The sequence below is a fragment of the Mesoplodon mirus genome (assembly GCF_964341445.2).
Source record: "Mesoplodon mirus genome assembly, chromosome: 9".
Classification (NCBI taxonomy): domain Eukaryota; kingdom Metazoa; phylum Chordata; class Mammalia; order Artiodactyla; family Ziphiidae; genus Mesoplodon; species Mesoplodon mirus.
In genome coordinates this window covers 83,263,618-83,276,236 of record NC_138985.1, presented here as the reverse complement: position 1 = coordinate 83,276,236, position 12,619 = coordinate 83,263,618, and the positions used below count along the sequence as shown (strand labels likewise).

Here is a 12,619-nt window from a genome sequence, read left to right as displayed (position 1 = left end):
AGGAATCTGCATATTTAATGTAAGATATATTATAGATAGATCTATCTTAATATATTTTTTGAGCAGGTGATTGGCAACTTGAGAAGCACTTATCTAAAGCTATAGAAAATACCGATATTTATGAAGGGCTTCTAATTTTAAGCACATAAGTATTTACCTAAAGAATTTCTTGGGACTTCCCTGGTGGCACAGTGGTTAAGAATCCGCCTCCCAGTGCAGGGGACACGGGTTCGAGCCCTGGTCTGGGAAGATCCCATATGCCGCAGAGCAACTAAGCCGGTGCGCCACAACTACGGAGCTTGCGCTCTAGAGCCCGTGAGCCACAACTACTGAGCCTGTACGCCACAACTACTGAAGTCCACACGCCTGTGCTCCGCAGCAAAGATGCCACCACAGTGAGAAGCCTGCACACCGCAACGAAGAGTAGCCACCGCTTGCTGCAACTACAGAAAGCCCACACGCAGCAACAAAGACCCAATGCAGCCAAAAGAAAAAAAAAGAATTTTTTAATCCTGTTTCTAGCTAGATTTCTTTTCCAACAGAATAACTAAACTTTGATCAAATTTTCATTGATAGGAGATTTGGCAACTCATTGTTTTTTAATAATAACATACGTGTCTACTAACCCCAGAATCTGACTCTACTTTGCAGTAATAGTGGCTGGAGTGACAGACCGTGACTCAGGAAAGACAAGAGTTGTGTTGCTACCCTTGGCAGAAACAGAAACAATTGAACCAGCAAAACCTTGTATGACAGTTCAAAAAGGCTGCCAAGTTACAAGTTAACACCTCAGTGGATCCAAAGACTATGTTCAAGGACTAAATCCAATATACATTTCTAAACATAATGTTCTTATCTTTACATTTCATAGGAAGTATTTAAAAAAATTTTAAATACATCAAACAATATTTGCTGTCAAGGAATTATACTGTTGTTGACTTTAGAAAAGTTTATTATGTGAGATGACCTTTATTCAGTCATTTGGTAAATCAATAAAAAATTTAGGCCCCCTTCGTTAAATGGAGTAAGGGAAAATCTATAGATATATACGATGGCCTTTGCTCCAAAGAGAAATAAAATTGTCTCATTAAAAATATCAATGTGAAAATTCCAGTAAAAGAATAATTAGAATGTATAATAGATTTTGATATGTGGCCTAAGCCTTCAAACTGCTATATCCTGGAATATATCAGAGATTCAACATTTATACTGAATAAAGGCATGCATTCATGAATAAATGAATGAATAAAAATCACATTAGTATTTCAAAAAATTACTTTTACATTAATGAGTTCATTTTACAGTGGTTGTCTTTCTAGCTAATAAAATTGCATAAAAACTTAGCTCTGATGTTATTGGGATGGCTGAATTGGAGCTTTAATTTCATCAGTCTTATAAACTCTTAATACAGTGAATAAAATTTTGGATCTCAGTGTCATTATATATTTTATGCTCTGATTTATGAAACTGATTTATGAAAATACCTATTGTTTAACTGCATGAATGATGTTGAGCCAAGTTTGCTCCATAATCAAATTAATCCATAGGGGATTTATTTGTGCACTTTTGTTCACAGTCCATATATACAAGATATACATTCACTTTTATGGATAGGAGAGATTAACTCTAATAGATCTCAGATGAAAAGAGGTGGAAAAGAGGCTAATGTGTTTCAGAAGCCAACCCTATCTTTGATTGAAAGGGAGAAGTTCTTTTGTAATAAATATTTCATCAGCTTATTTATTATTTTGAAAAATGTATTCAGAGGTCCAAGACTAAAATGAGTTTAAGGTCTTTTTTTTTTTTTAAGACTAGATTGTGGTATATACATTTAGGAAGAAATTCTGGAAATAATCATTTAAATAATCTGTTTTAAAATTAAACTGTCAGGCACCCAGAATACTCACATGATATTTGAAGAGAAAAAATATTTCAGGTGGAAAGCTCATCTTTAGCAAAGCATTGATCTTCTGAAGAAAATAATAGTGTACTAACTTAACCTAGAATTTTCCTAGAAAGTCCTATAACCCACACAAGAAAGCAAACAAAAGAAACAAATTTTCCTATTTTGTTATACTTTAGAATTCATGGATTTGGTAAAGCAACTAATATTTTTATTCAAAATTGATATTTTATCTTCAGAAAAGTCAAATGGAAAGTTTTTTAAATTTCATATTTATAAGTAAATTTTTACATTTCCATCAAAAATTAAATTTTAGAAGCATAAACATAAACTGAATTAGTCAAGTTTTATTCATTCAACAAGTATATTTTAAAGGCCTACTATTCACCAGGGAGTCAGACAGGTGCTGGAACAAAAAGATGGGTAAGATAGAGCCTATACCTTAAAGGACGCATCAAAAAAAATGTATATGCAAAAAAGAAGTAAAGAAGAGATGGTCAGTAGGTTCCTATAAGACAAAACTATTCTGAGAAGTTAATATCTAATCTAATGTTAAACTACTGTTCCCTCTTCTGAAAAGTCCACTTTGCATGTGTTTCCCTTACTTTTAAAATTACTCAATTATTGAATACACTGTTAATTACAAATGAGCCCTGAAATTTTTTCTAGATCTTTATTTAAAACTAAGTAATTTTAAAGCTGCAAATTCTGAAGCTTATTGCAATAGAATTTTTAAAAAATATATTATATGAAATTCAATTTTCAGTGCCCATAAATAAAGTTTTATTGGAACGCAGCCATGCCCATTTGTTTGCATCCTGTCTATGGCTGCTTCCCTACAATGGCAGAGACTACGTGGCCCGCAACACTGAAAATATTTACTACCTGACCCTTTACAGAAAAAGTTTGCCAACCCCTGATCTAAAGGATAGCAATGGATTTTGGCTGAAAAAAGTACAGCTTTGTTGTTGTTGTTCTATTTTCCAGAGTTCGTAGAGATATTTAAAATAACTAAAATGTGTAAAGAGAGCTTCCTATAAAGTTTCTCCAGTATGCTGCCTCTATGAGGATTGCTAATCCTGGCCAGCAGTGGCTTCATTTTCTAGTTGCTCCCATAGCCAATACTGGGCTCCAAGGTCTGGCCTGGAATCTCCTCGAAACACAGCTGTCAGCACCTCTAGGATTCTGCCTATTAAGCTTAATTTTCACATAATGGTCTGACTGGTAACAGATGAAACACCTGGGTCCCATTTTGAAGTTAAGAACTTCAGTTAAGAATTTCACTAGGTGTTGGGGGTGGGTGTGAAGTTGGGTAGAAGGTAGCTGCACCTATGTAGGCCATGCTAAGAAAGTTCTGTGTGCTTTAACAGGTTCAAAGTTTTAACATAAAACAATGATACGTAATCTTTTCAAGAATATGAGAATCTTCTTTTTTCAGATTTACAAAATTTAATAGTGGTATTAGGTATTAACTTAGAGTTTAAAATATATATTGAAACCACAGTGTTACCCATGGGCTTACGCATTCTACATTATATATTTCTGTAACTTTGAAATACGTTTTTGCTAATGACCATGCATTACCTTTTTCAGTTATATTTTTTTCAGATTGTATTCCAGAAGATCTTTTCTTCAATCACTGCAGACAATACTTGAAGCCCCAGTGAATTTTCATATGTCCTTCTTAAACGTCTATGATCATAGAAATCAGCTGCGTAAAAACTGCTGTTTAAATGTGTGAAGTTATGGTAGGGTGGGGACCCTTCATATATCAGTTGGTGGGTTTGCAGGGGAGGGTATTGAGAGGGTGCTAAGTAGAATTTCTAGGTAGAATTTAACTAGTGCTATCCCTAGTATACCGCTGCTTTTTTTCTGACACACTCTCAGGTGACTCCATATCACAAAAAAGCTCAAAAAGTCAGCACTTTAAATTATTACCTAGATACCACCCCGGACTTTACTGAACAGTGTGAGGGATGCATTTACAATTCTGACTGTCACCTCTGACATCTAAATATCTCTCACCTAAAGCTCTAAATCACTTCAATGTGTTTTCAGATAATCATATTACCTGGCCTTGAGCCGTATGCATCATTTCCTTTTTCATCTCAAAAAGAAGTTGAGAGTCTTCATAAGCCTCCACCTCCCCTCCCAAGATGCCTCCTCCAACTGAAACCTCTGCCCTCAGCAAGTGTCACCATCACCCACTGCTACCCATGTCAGCAAATCTAGACAGCATTCTTGATTCTTCTCTCTTCTTCACTTTCCACATCTAATCAATTACCACACCTGTTGATTTTACCTCCTAATGTCTTTCAAATCCATCTTTCTCTCTATCCCAACTGCTACTCTTTCAGTCCATCAGTTTTTCGCAAAACTGCAACAGCTTTGAACTGGACACATTGCTCCCCTGCTACAAAGCCACGACTTTTCACTTTCAGTATGATAAAGCCCAGACAAAGTTCACCAAGCCCCTTATGATCTGGCCCTCGCTAGAGTTCCAGACCCAGCTCCCACAAATCTTTGTCACACATCTTATGCTCCAGTTACCGGGAACTTCTTTGACTCTTTTGAAGGTGCCATGCTCGCTTTTGCTGCCAGTCCTACACACAGGCTGCCACTTCTGTATTTAAATTTTTCCTAACCCAGCCCTACCCTTTTTGTCTGGATAGGTGCCAACTCAAGAGCCACTCCTGCAGCAAGCCTTCCTTAACCAGTCTAAGACTGGATTAGATGCCCAGGGAGAGTTACTTTAAGCCCTTGAAAATCTGGGTTTCAGAGAACTCATTCCATGAAGGCAGCACCAATTTCTTCCTTGTCCACCTCACCCTTCAAAATGCCTCTCATAGAATACAGAAGGTGGTGAATTAATGAATTAAGGTATCCTCCAAGCTGCCCTGAATCATAACCTACAAAGTCAGTATTGCTCTGACTCAGTTCTCTGAAGCAACCTATGGGAGAATTCTCTGATTATATCAGGGTAAAGCCCAGTTGTCCAGTTTCAGAGCTAAGAATCCTAACCATAAGGACTTAGCAGAAATCTTCAAATCACTTCTTGACCTCATGAGCAAGGAATTAGTAAGCAGGCCTTCCCGCAAGGCAAAGGCCTGGCTATAAAGGAAGATAAGAAATATTTCATGGAATAATTACTGTAAGTATTAGAAAATCTGTCCAGGGTCCTGCTTGCTTTGACCTCTCTTTATCAGAATAATGCTGTATTACAGGACTGTTGAATGTCAGCAAACTACAATATCCATAAATCTCCATGGATCACCATGGAATTATCATCATCACAAAGAAATATTTAGTAAACTGTTGCATGCAGGAGTCTTGAAATGGTCTGAAATCTAAACAAGTCATAGAAGGCCCTGACATCCAGGGCTTTACAATTTGAAAGAGTCATTGATGTCAAAAGATAGTACAAAGCTAACAGAGCTGCACAAAGAATAGCAAACTTGACAAGTCTTGCAACTTGGATACAGCTGTGAAAACAGATCATTCAGAGCTCTGTAAGAATATATTCATTCTCTACATCAAGGAATCTAATTGAATTTTTACAGGTTTCTTGCAAAAAGGAGCCTAAACTCTTAGGTTCAATAGCAAAGCCACTTTGTAATGCTAATTTTACTTTCAAACAACCACAGGTAAAATCTTAGGAGCTGAAGAGAAGCACCTGAAATAGTAATGTTAACATATTTATAAAGTAAGCCTTCAGTCAGGGTTCCCAAACAACCAGACCTCTATCATAATCTGTTTTCTCCTCTTGACATCATTGCATCACAGGGATTTTGCTCCAGGGAAGAGCCCTACACAGATGCGTCAGGAATCACTGGAATCAAAATTGCCAAAATTGCTGCTGAGTCAGAGGAGTTTTTAAAGTTTTGATAAACAACATAAACAACATTTGCACGCTAAACGGTTAACACCCTTCCCTGATGGTTTTGCAATCCTATACTTATATTGTACCTCTGTCACTGAAATTATACGTTCCTGTGAAGCGACACTGACAATAATAATACATTTTATACTGGGGACAAGTTAAGGGCCTTTTAAACAAGTTTTAACATTTATGCATTGAATATTATCACACTAACTCCTACTTCTTCCCATGAAACATAAATGGAAAACTGAAAAACCATGATTTCCCTAGTGTATCAGTTGGCTCTAGAGGACATTTTGACTGTCACATCAAACATAAAATATTAATGAACTAGTTAAGACAACTGATTCCACTTCCCTCTTTAGCAAGGGATGGAATATTACAGTTACACTGTATGGTATGTGTTATAAGTATATAAGAAGAGCCTAACCTTGTTTACTTTTTGGTCTTACTTGAGACTTACCTGTGGAATTTATTGGGGGCCCCTATATCCAGTCTTGTAAGAAACCTGTGGCATTGTACACATGGATTCTGTGGGGCTCTGACAATTCCTCAAGTATAGATCTAGACTTCTGGTATGAAAACCATGACCAAAATTCAAGCTGTGTCATCTGACACATGGTTTGGTACACAATCTAACATCTAAAGAGAATATAGGAAATTCAGGGCATGAGAGAAGACAGAGGACAAACTGAATAACCACCTTTAAAAGTTAGAAAATGTAAACTTGACAAATTGCTCAAAAATGAAAAACATAATCTCTCTTGGTAAACATTTGTAAATCAATTGCACTGGTATATAAATTATAAATTCTATGCAAATATATCACCTCTAGTTTAAAAACATCTTTGTATTTCATAAAAGTTTTAAGTTAATGTAACTTGGTCTCCATGATACACACTGTTTGAATTTTTGTGGTGAAATTCTCTTTTAGGTTATGTTTATAATATTGACATTATTATTATTTTATGCATTATGACACCTCAGATATCTTTCAAATTCCATACTTGATGTGAAACTCATGCAAAATTAAGAAAGTACTTAGGGCTTCCCTGGTGGCACAGTGGTTGAGAGTCTGCCTGCCAATGCAGGGGACACGGGTTCGTGCCCCGGTCCGGGAAGATTCCACATGCCGCGGAGCGGCTGGGCCTGTGAGCCATGGCCACTGAGCCTGCGCGTCTGGAGCCTGTGCTCCACAACAGGAGAGGCCACAACAGTGAGAGGCCCGCGTACGGTCAAAAAAAAAAAAAAAAAAAGTAAAGTACTTAAATTTTTCCTAAACATTATTAGTTTTCCCAGTAACAATATCTAGACAATAAAAGAGATATTTAATATAATCTATAAACCAGACCAAACAGCTTTACTCTCTTATGACTGTGAAACTGAATGGATCATGCTCAGAAAGTTAAATTCTAAGGCATTTAACAACATATGATACAAGCATATGACTTTTTTCCTGTATATCTGGTAATGCCATGTTGGACGAGATTTTTCTTAAATTAAATTTTCATCTAGGCCCATTCATTGCCCATACAGATGGATAGTCATAAAATTATATTCAACAAAGATGAATTGAATATTTTATATAAACAAGGTATGTGGTATTGTAAAGAATGTAAAAATATGGTAATTAATAATAATAACAGTGGCAGCTAACATTTACTAGGCTAACGACTTTACATGCTTTTTCTCAACAGATTAACCCCTAAGACATCAGTCCTACTAGTGTCCAAGTTTTAAAGGTCAAGTCACACAAACAGAGATGTTAAGGGACTTGCCTCAGGTCACAGAGCTACTAAGTAGCAGATCCAAGATCTGAATCAAAGCAATCTGAATCCAAAGCCTAAAACTCTGGACCACTAAGCAGGACTACTGTCTAATCCGAAGACAGAAAATACGTTTCTTACCCTTTCAGAATTACAACCCAGAAGGAAGTTTATAATCACTGGTACTTTAGGTGAATGTCAGGTCCTATAAATAGTAGGAACTTAACTTTTAAAAATATACCTATTCTTAGAGCAACTTATTATAAAGTAGTTTGAAGAGCAGGACTGAGTATGCTCTTCACAAATTTAGTAGCCATTATAATATTTCTTTTTTAACAGATCCACCTGAGAGTATTTTTAAAACTATACCAAAATGTGTAAGGTGATCTGTTTTAAGAAAAGAAAAAAATACTTTGATAGACCAACAGTGATATAATTTAAATCAACAATGAGCTAATTTAAAGTTCCTTAATATTATACTTAGACGTAGCCATGGGATATGTATTCTTCTGAAAACTGCATTTTTTTAAGACTGCATTTTTAGACAGAATAGCATTTAGGTTCCTCCAAGTGCTCTAGTAGAAAGGCTACAATTTATGCCAATTAGCATTCTGATTTTGTAAATAGCAGGAAAACAGAACAACAGACAATCCCATTCGTATAGATGGAGTAACAAAAGGTGCTGAAAACACCCACCCAAGAGGCAATTCCAAACAGTAAAGTCCCTCTCTCCCATCCACAGGGAGGAGCTCTCCTTCTATGGCCTATGCCCTCTCCTTAGCACCTGAGTTCCAGTTTGCTGCACATTCAGAGAATAAAACATTAGAAAGATGTGAAAGCCAAGCTCCTTCCTCCCATACACATATAAGCATACTTATAATGTATTTGGCTTTTCTGATACCTAAGTATGCTGATTCATTAGATAATTATGAATTAAGTAATATCCCATGAGAGAGCTGAACCTATTCATTCATTCATACAAGTATAACAGAAATAAAGTAGATACAGTATCCAAAGAACACTTCAAATATGAAATGCTACATCTAACTACACTTTGCCTAAGACTCTGAACTTAGACTCTATTTTTTAAAATCTCATTAGATGAAGTTCACAAGCTTTTATGGCTCATCACATGTAAAGTAGGATAAGAGTACAATTTATTAAATGTCAGTTGGTTTAACTTCAGTATCTATTCCCGTGGTTTCACATTTCCATGGTAATTCTGACCCCTCTTTTAAAAGGTATAGCTTGTAGAATTGGCTTTTTTTAAAACGGATATTTCGAAGGATTTGCTTTCATTCTTAAAAGAAAGAATAATGGAATTGTGGCAAATACTTGTTAGATATACTCAGTATCATAACAATAAAAACTTTAAGCACATATTACCCACTCTATATTTCTCCCCTATAAACGTTCAAAATTCAGTCAACAAGTTTTTTCTGAGCACCTACTACATGCAGGCATGGCACTTGTAGTACATTAGCCAAGAAGACTTCTAAGTTTCCAAGGCATGAGGGGGGGAAAAATAGGGGCCAAACGTAAGTATTTGTTATTAACAAGTTTATAATTCACAAGTTTCTTAGGAAAATCTAAGGAGACAATTGCACAGTAGCACATTGGGGGTCTTAAGAGTGATTTTCAGCTGCAAGTAGTTAAAACTTCAGGGTTAAGCTAAGGCTCTTTATTCACACAATCGGCTTCAGTTCATTCTTTTATCTCTTCCTAATGTTTTCTATCTTATTCCACAAAATCCTCGTTCTCCTCCATAGCAATGAATGACAGCGCATCTTTTTAAAAAACTACTCCACTTTCCCCAAAACCCAGCCCATACACGCGTCCTCCTCTTTCCTGGGCACGTGTGCTTCCAAAGCTCAGCTGGACACCCTCTCACCTGAAAAAAAGTTGGGAGACGACGCTGGCCTTTTCCAGAGGCGACCTCTGCATGGTCTCTGGGAGCACTGGGGTCCCTGCCGGGGCAGGCCGGGCACGAGCTTCTAATGCCAAATGCCCTACTCTTCTCGGAGACTGCCGCTCGCCCCTTTTTCTCTGACCTGCTGTGATGTCATTTGCTTCCAACTCCCCCCACCCACCCCTACCACACACACCTCCCCTCTTCTTTCGCTCCTTCCCCCGCCTCCACTGCCCAGGTTAAAAGCTGGACGCTGCCTGGTCCGGCCCCAAATTTGCTCTAGCGGCTTTCTCCACCCCGTCCGCGCCCAGCGCCCGCACCGCGCCCGCTCCTTCGTTCTCGCCTCCTTCCCTCCCTCGCTGCTCCGTGCCACCCTTTCCCGGTTCTGACTCCCAGCCTTCCCTCCCTCGCGCGCGCTCCTTCCAGGTCCGCGTCCCTACCTACCGTCCGGCCCCAGCCCAGCCCGCAGGCGAGGGACCGTCGCGGCCGCTCTCCAGGTCCGGTCTCCGACGCTCGAAGACAGAAGGAGCCACCAGCGGGAGCAGAGCCAGTCAGTCCGCCGGGAGCCTCCCGGACCCTCCTGCGCGCCAGGCTCCGCGAGACCCAGGGCACGCCGCGGCCAACTTCCCCGAGCCTTCTTCCTCCTCCCTTTTTCCGACATCCTAGCCGGGTTCGTGTTAGGTTTGCACGGTGCCTTTTGAAAGGGGAACGAAAAGACGTCTCTCCTGTATCAAACTGCAGCCTCGGAGAGCTGCAAAGTTCCGCGGCAGCGTCTGATGTGTTCGCCTTAGCGCTTCCCTTGAGTGTCAGAGGGAAAAACCAAGCTTGTTCGTTTCAGGCTTAGGTGAGCTGCACGTGTGGCCCCTTAGGAGAAGTACTGCAGGTGGAGGGAATCTCTATAATTGCCGCTTTGTCCATTACCCGCCCAGGATTTGTTCATTGTCTGTCCTAAGTTTTTCAGTCCGGCTTGCATTTTTCAAGAAGGCTTTTGTGTGTGTTAGCGACTACGATGATGACAAGCGGACAGTGTGTAGACACACCCGCCATCCTATAGTTCCTAGTCTAGGTCAGCAACACATCTTGACCAATAACACTGAAAGGAATCCAAACAATCTTTGAAGGGAAGGTAGCATGTTAACGCTGACCTGCCTCAGAGAAACGCCATCTTCAATTCTTGAAGGGCATCTAAGCTTTCCCAGGTGTGGGCGCCCTAGCTTCCCCGAGTTTTTGCTGCGTGGATTGTGTGCCTGTTTGATGGTTTTTAAAGAGCCAAATCTTTCGTTCCTGAATCCTGTTGTGTAAAAGCAAGGGCACATTGAGTTTAAATTGAAAAATTCAAATGGAAGTAAAAAGTTTGGTCTGATTACATTAATGCCTCTACACCTAAAGCAAGGGCGTTTACTTGTGAATTGCTTATTGTTGACTTGTGGTCACCCAGATAAAGTACAAATGAAACTGCACTTCATAATAATAGAAAGACAGGAACACGTATTTAAATTAATAAATGTGTTCAAATCGGGTCTTTATAGCTCCCCTTTGCATTTCCATGTCACCTTTTTTTTAAACCTTAAAGTGGGTTTTATAAACATTTAAATTTTATTATCCTAAATTTAACAGCAGAGAAAATAACACCAAAGAGATAGGCAAATTGCATAAAGTTAGATACCAGGAGAAAACTTAATTTCTAACTCATGATCTCTTGCTTCAAATCCTGTTTTTGTCTCTCCCGTATGGCAGGCAAATCTAGGCTCTGCCTTCATTATTGACTTTTCCCAGGTATGTGATTGAACTCACTTCATCCACTTTCCCACCCTCCACTCTATTGTTTGCTTTATAACTGCTAATGTAACCCATCAAATGTAATACACACATTTTGAAAGGAAGCGGTAATCAGTTCCTCTTTGTTCTCAAAGAGCAGGTGACAATAAAGAGATTAAGAATTGAGTTCCAAAGATCACAGAAGCTGACCAAGTGATATGCCTCAGAGACCCCAAATATTTGTCAATCAATCTCTTTCCTCTGGAAAGAATAGATAAAATAGTGACTATTTCTTGATTTCTTACTATTTGCCAGGCATCATCTCATGGGAATCTAACAACAACCATGTAAATAGGTGTTATTCTCCCCAGTTTTCAGTAGAGGAAACAGAAAAGAGAAGTAAATGCCTGTAATGCTAGAGCTAACATTTAAACTCATGTCTGATTTCAAACCATCACTCCTATCAGTGCGTAATATTGCTTCTAATCAAATCATCCCTCATGCATTTATGTACTATCACTTACACTGGTATAACCAGTCTTTCTTCTCATATTAGTTTCATACAATCGTAACTGCTAGACATGTTCAAGAATGAAGCAAAAAAAAAGAATGAGGCAAGAAAGCAGAAATCTGCAAACCAAGTAGCTACTGGAGTACACACTTTTAAAAGATGACATCTAACTATAATATTCCATTTTAAGTGTGTGTACACACACATATACCTAGGAAGACCCTAGATTTTTATCATGAAAGGTTACATCCCAAATTTGTTCTTGGCATAAGTAAGACTTCACCATTATTCAGAACATTAACACGGTTAGCTGACATGAACAAATGAACTAATTGAGACGTGACATTCAAGGCTTGCATCTAGGTACAAACGTAATGTGGGAATGTAGATTTATGCACTAGGAAAATGTTCAAATATGGCTGAAGGTCATGACTGAAATCCTAAATGTGTCTTTGAGATGTCAGGAATAGGAAAGAGATTAAAGGGCCAGGATGAAAATGAAAGGTGGTAGTAAGAAACAATGAAACTCTTCTCTCCAAGCTGCTCAAATATCAGCTCACAAAATTTTATAATAATAGCTTATATACGTTAAGCACTTACCATGTATGTAAGGTGCCATGCTAAATACACAGAATGCTTTGCCTTTTTTTTTTTTTTTTAAATTTTATTTTATTTTATTTTTTTGCTTTATAACAAATTTAATCAGTTATACATATACATATGTTTCCATATCCCCTCCCTTTTGCGTCTCCCTCCCACCCTCCCTATCCCACCCCTCCAGGCGGTCACAAAGTACCAAGCTGATCTCCCTGTGCTATGCGGCTGCTTCCCACTAGCTATTTACCTCACGTTTGGTAGTGTATATATGTCCATGCCGCTCTTTCACTTTGTC

General features: G+C 38.5%; 1 protein-coding gene across 1 annotated transcript in view; it reads right to left on the bottom strand.

The window, feature by feature from the left end:
- The window catches only part of CFTR (CF transmembrane conductance regulator), a 187,313-nt gene extending 177,805 nt beyond the window's left edge, over positions 1–9,508 (bottom strand). Inside the window, exon 1 of the mRNA XM_082631970.1 lies at positions 9,441–9,508. Within this exon, the coding sequence (XP_082488096.1) occupies positions 9,441–9,493 (53 nt within the window). The 5' untranslated portion in view covers positions 9,494–9,508. The remainder of the gene's footprint in view (positions 1–9,440) is intronic.
- Positions 9,509–12,619: the final 3,111 nt, after the last annotated feature.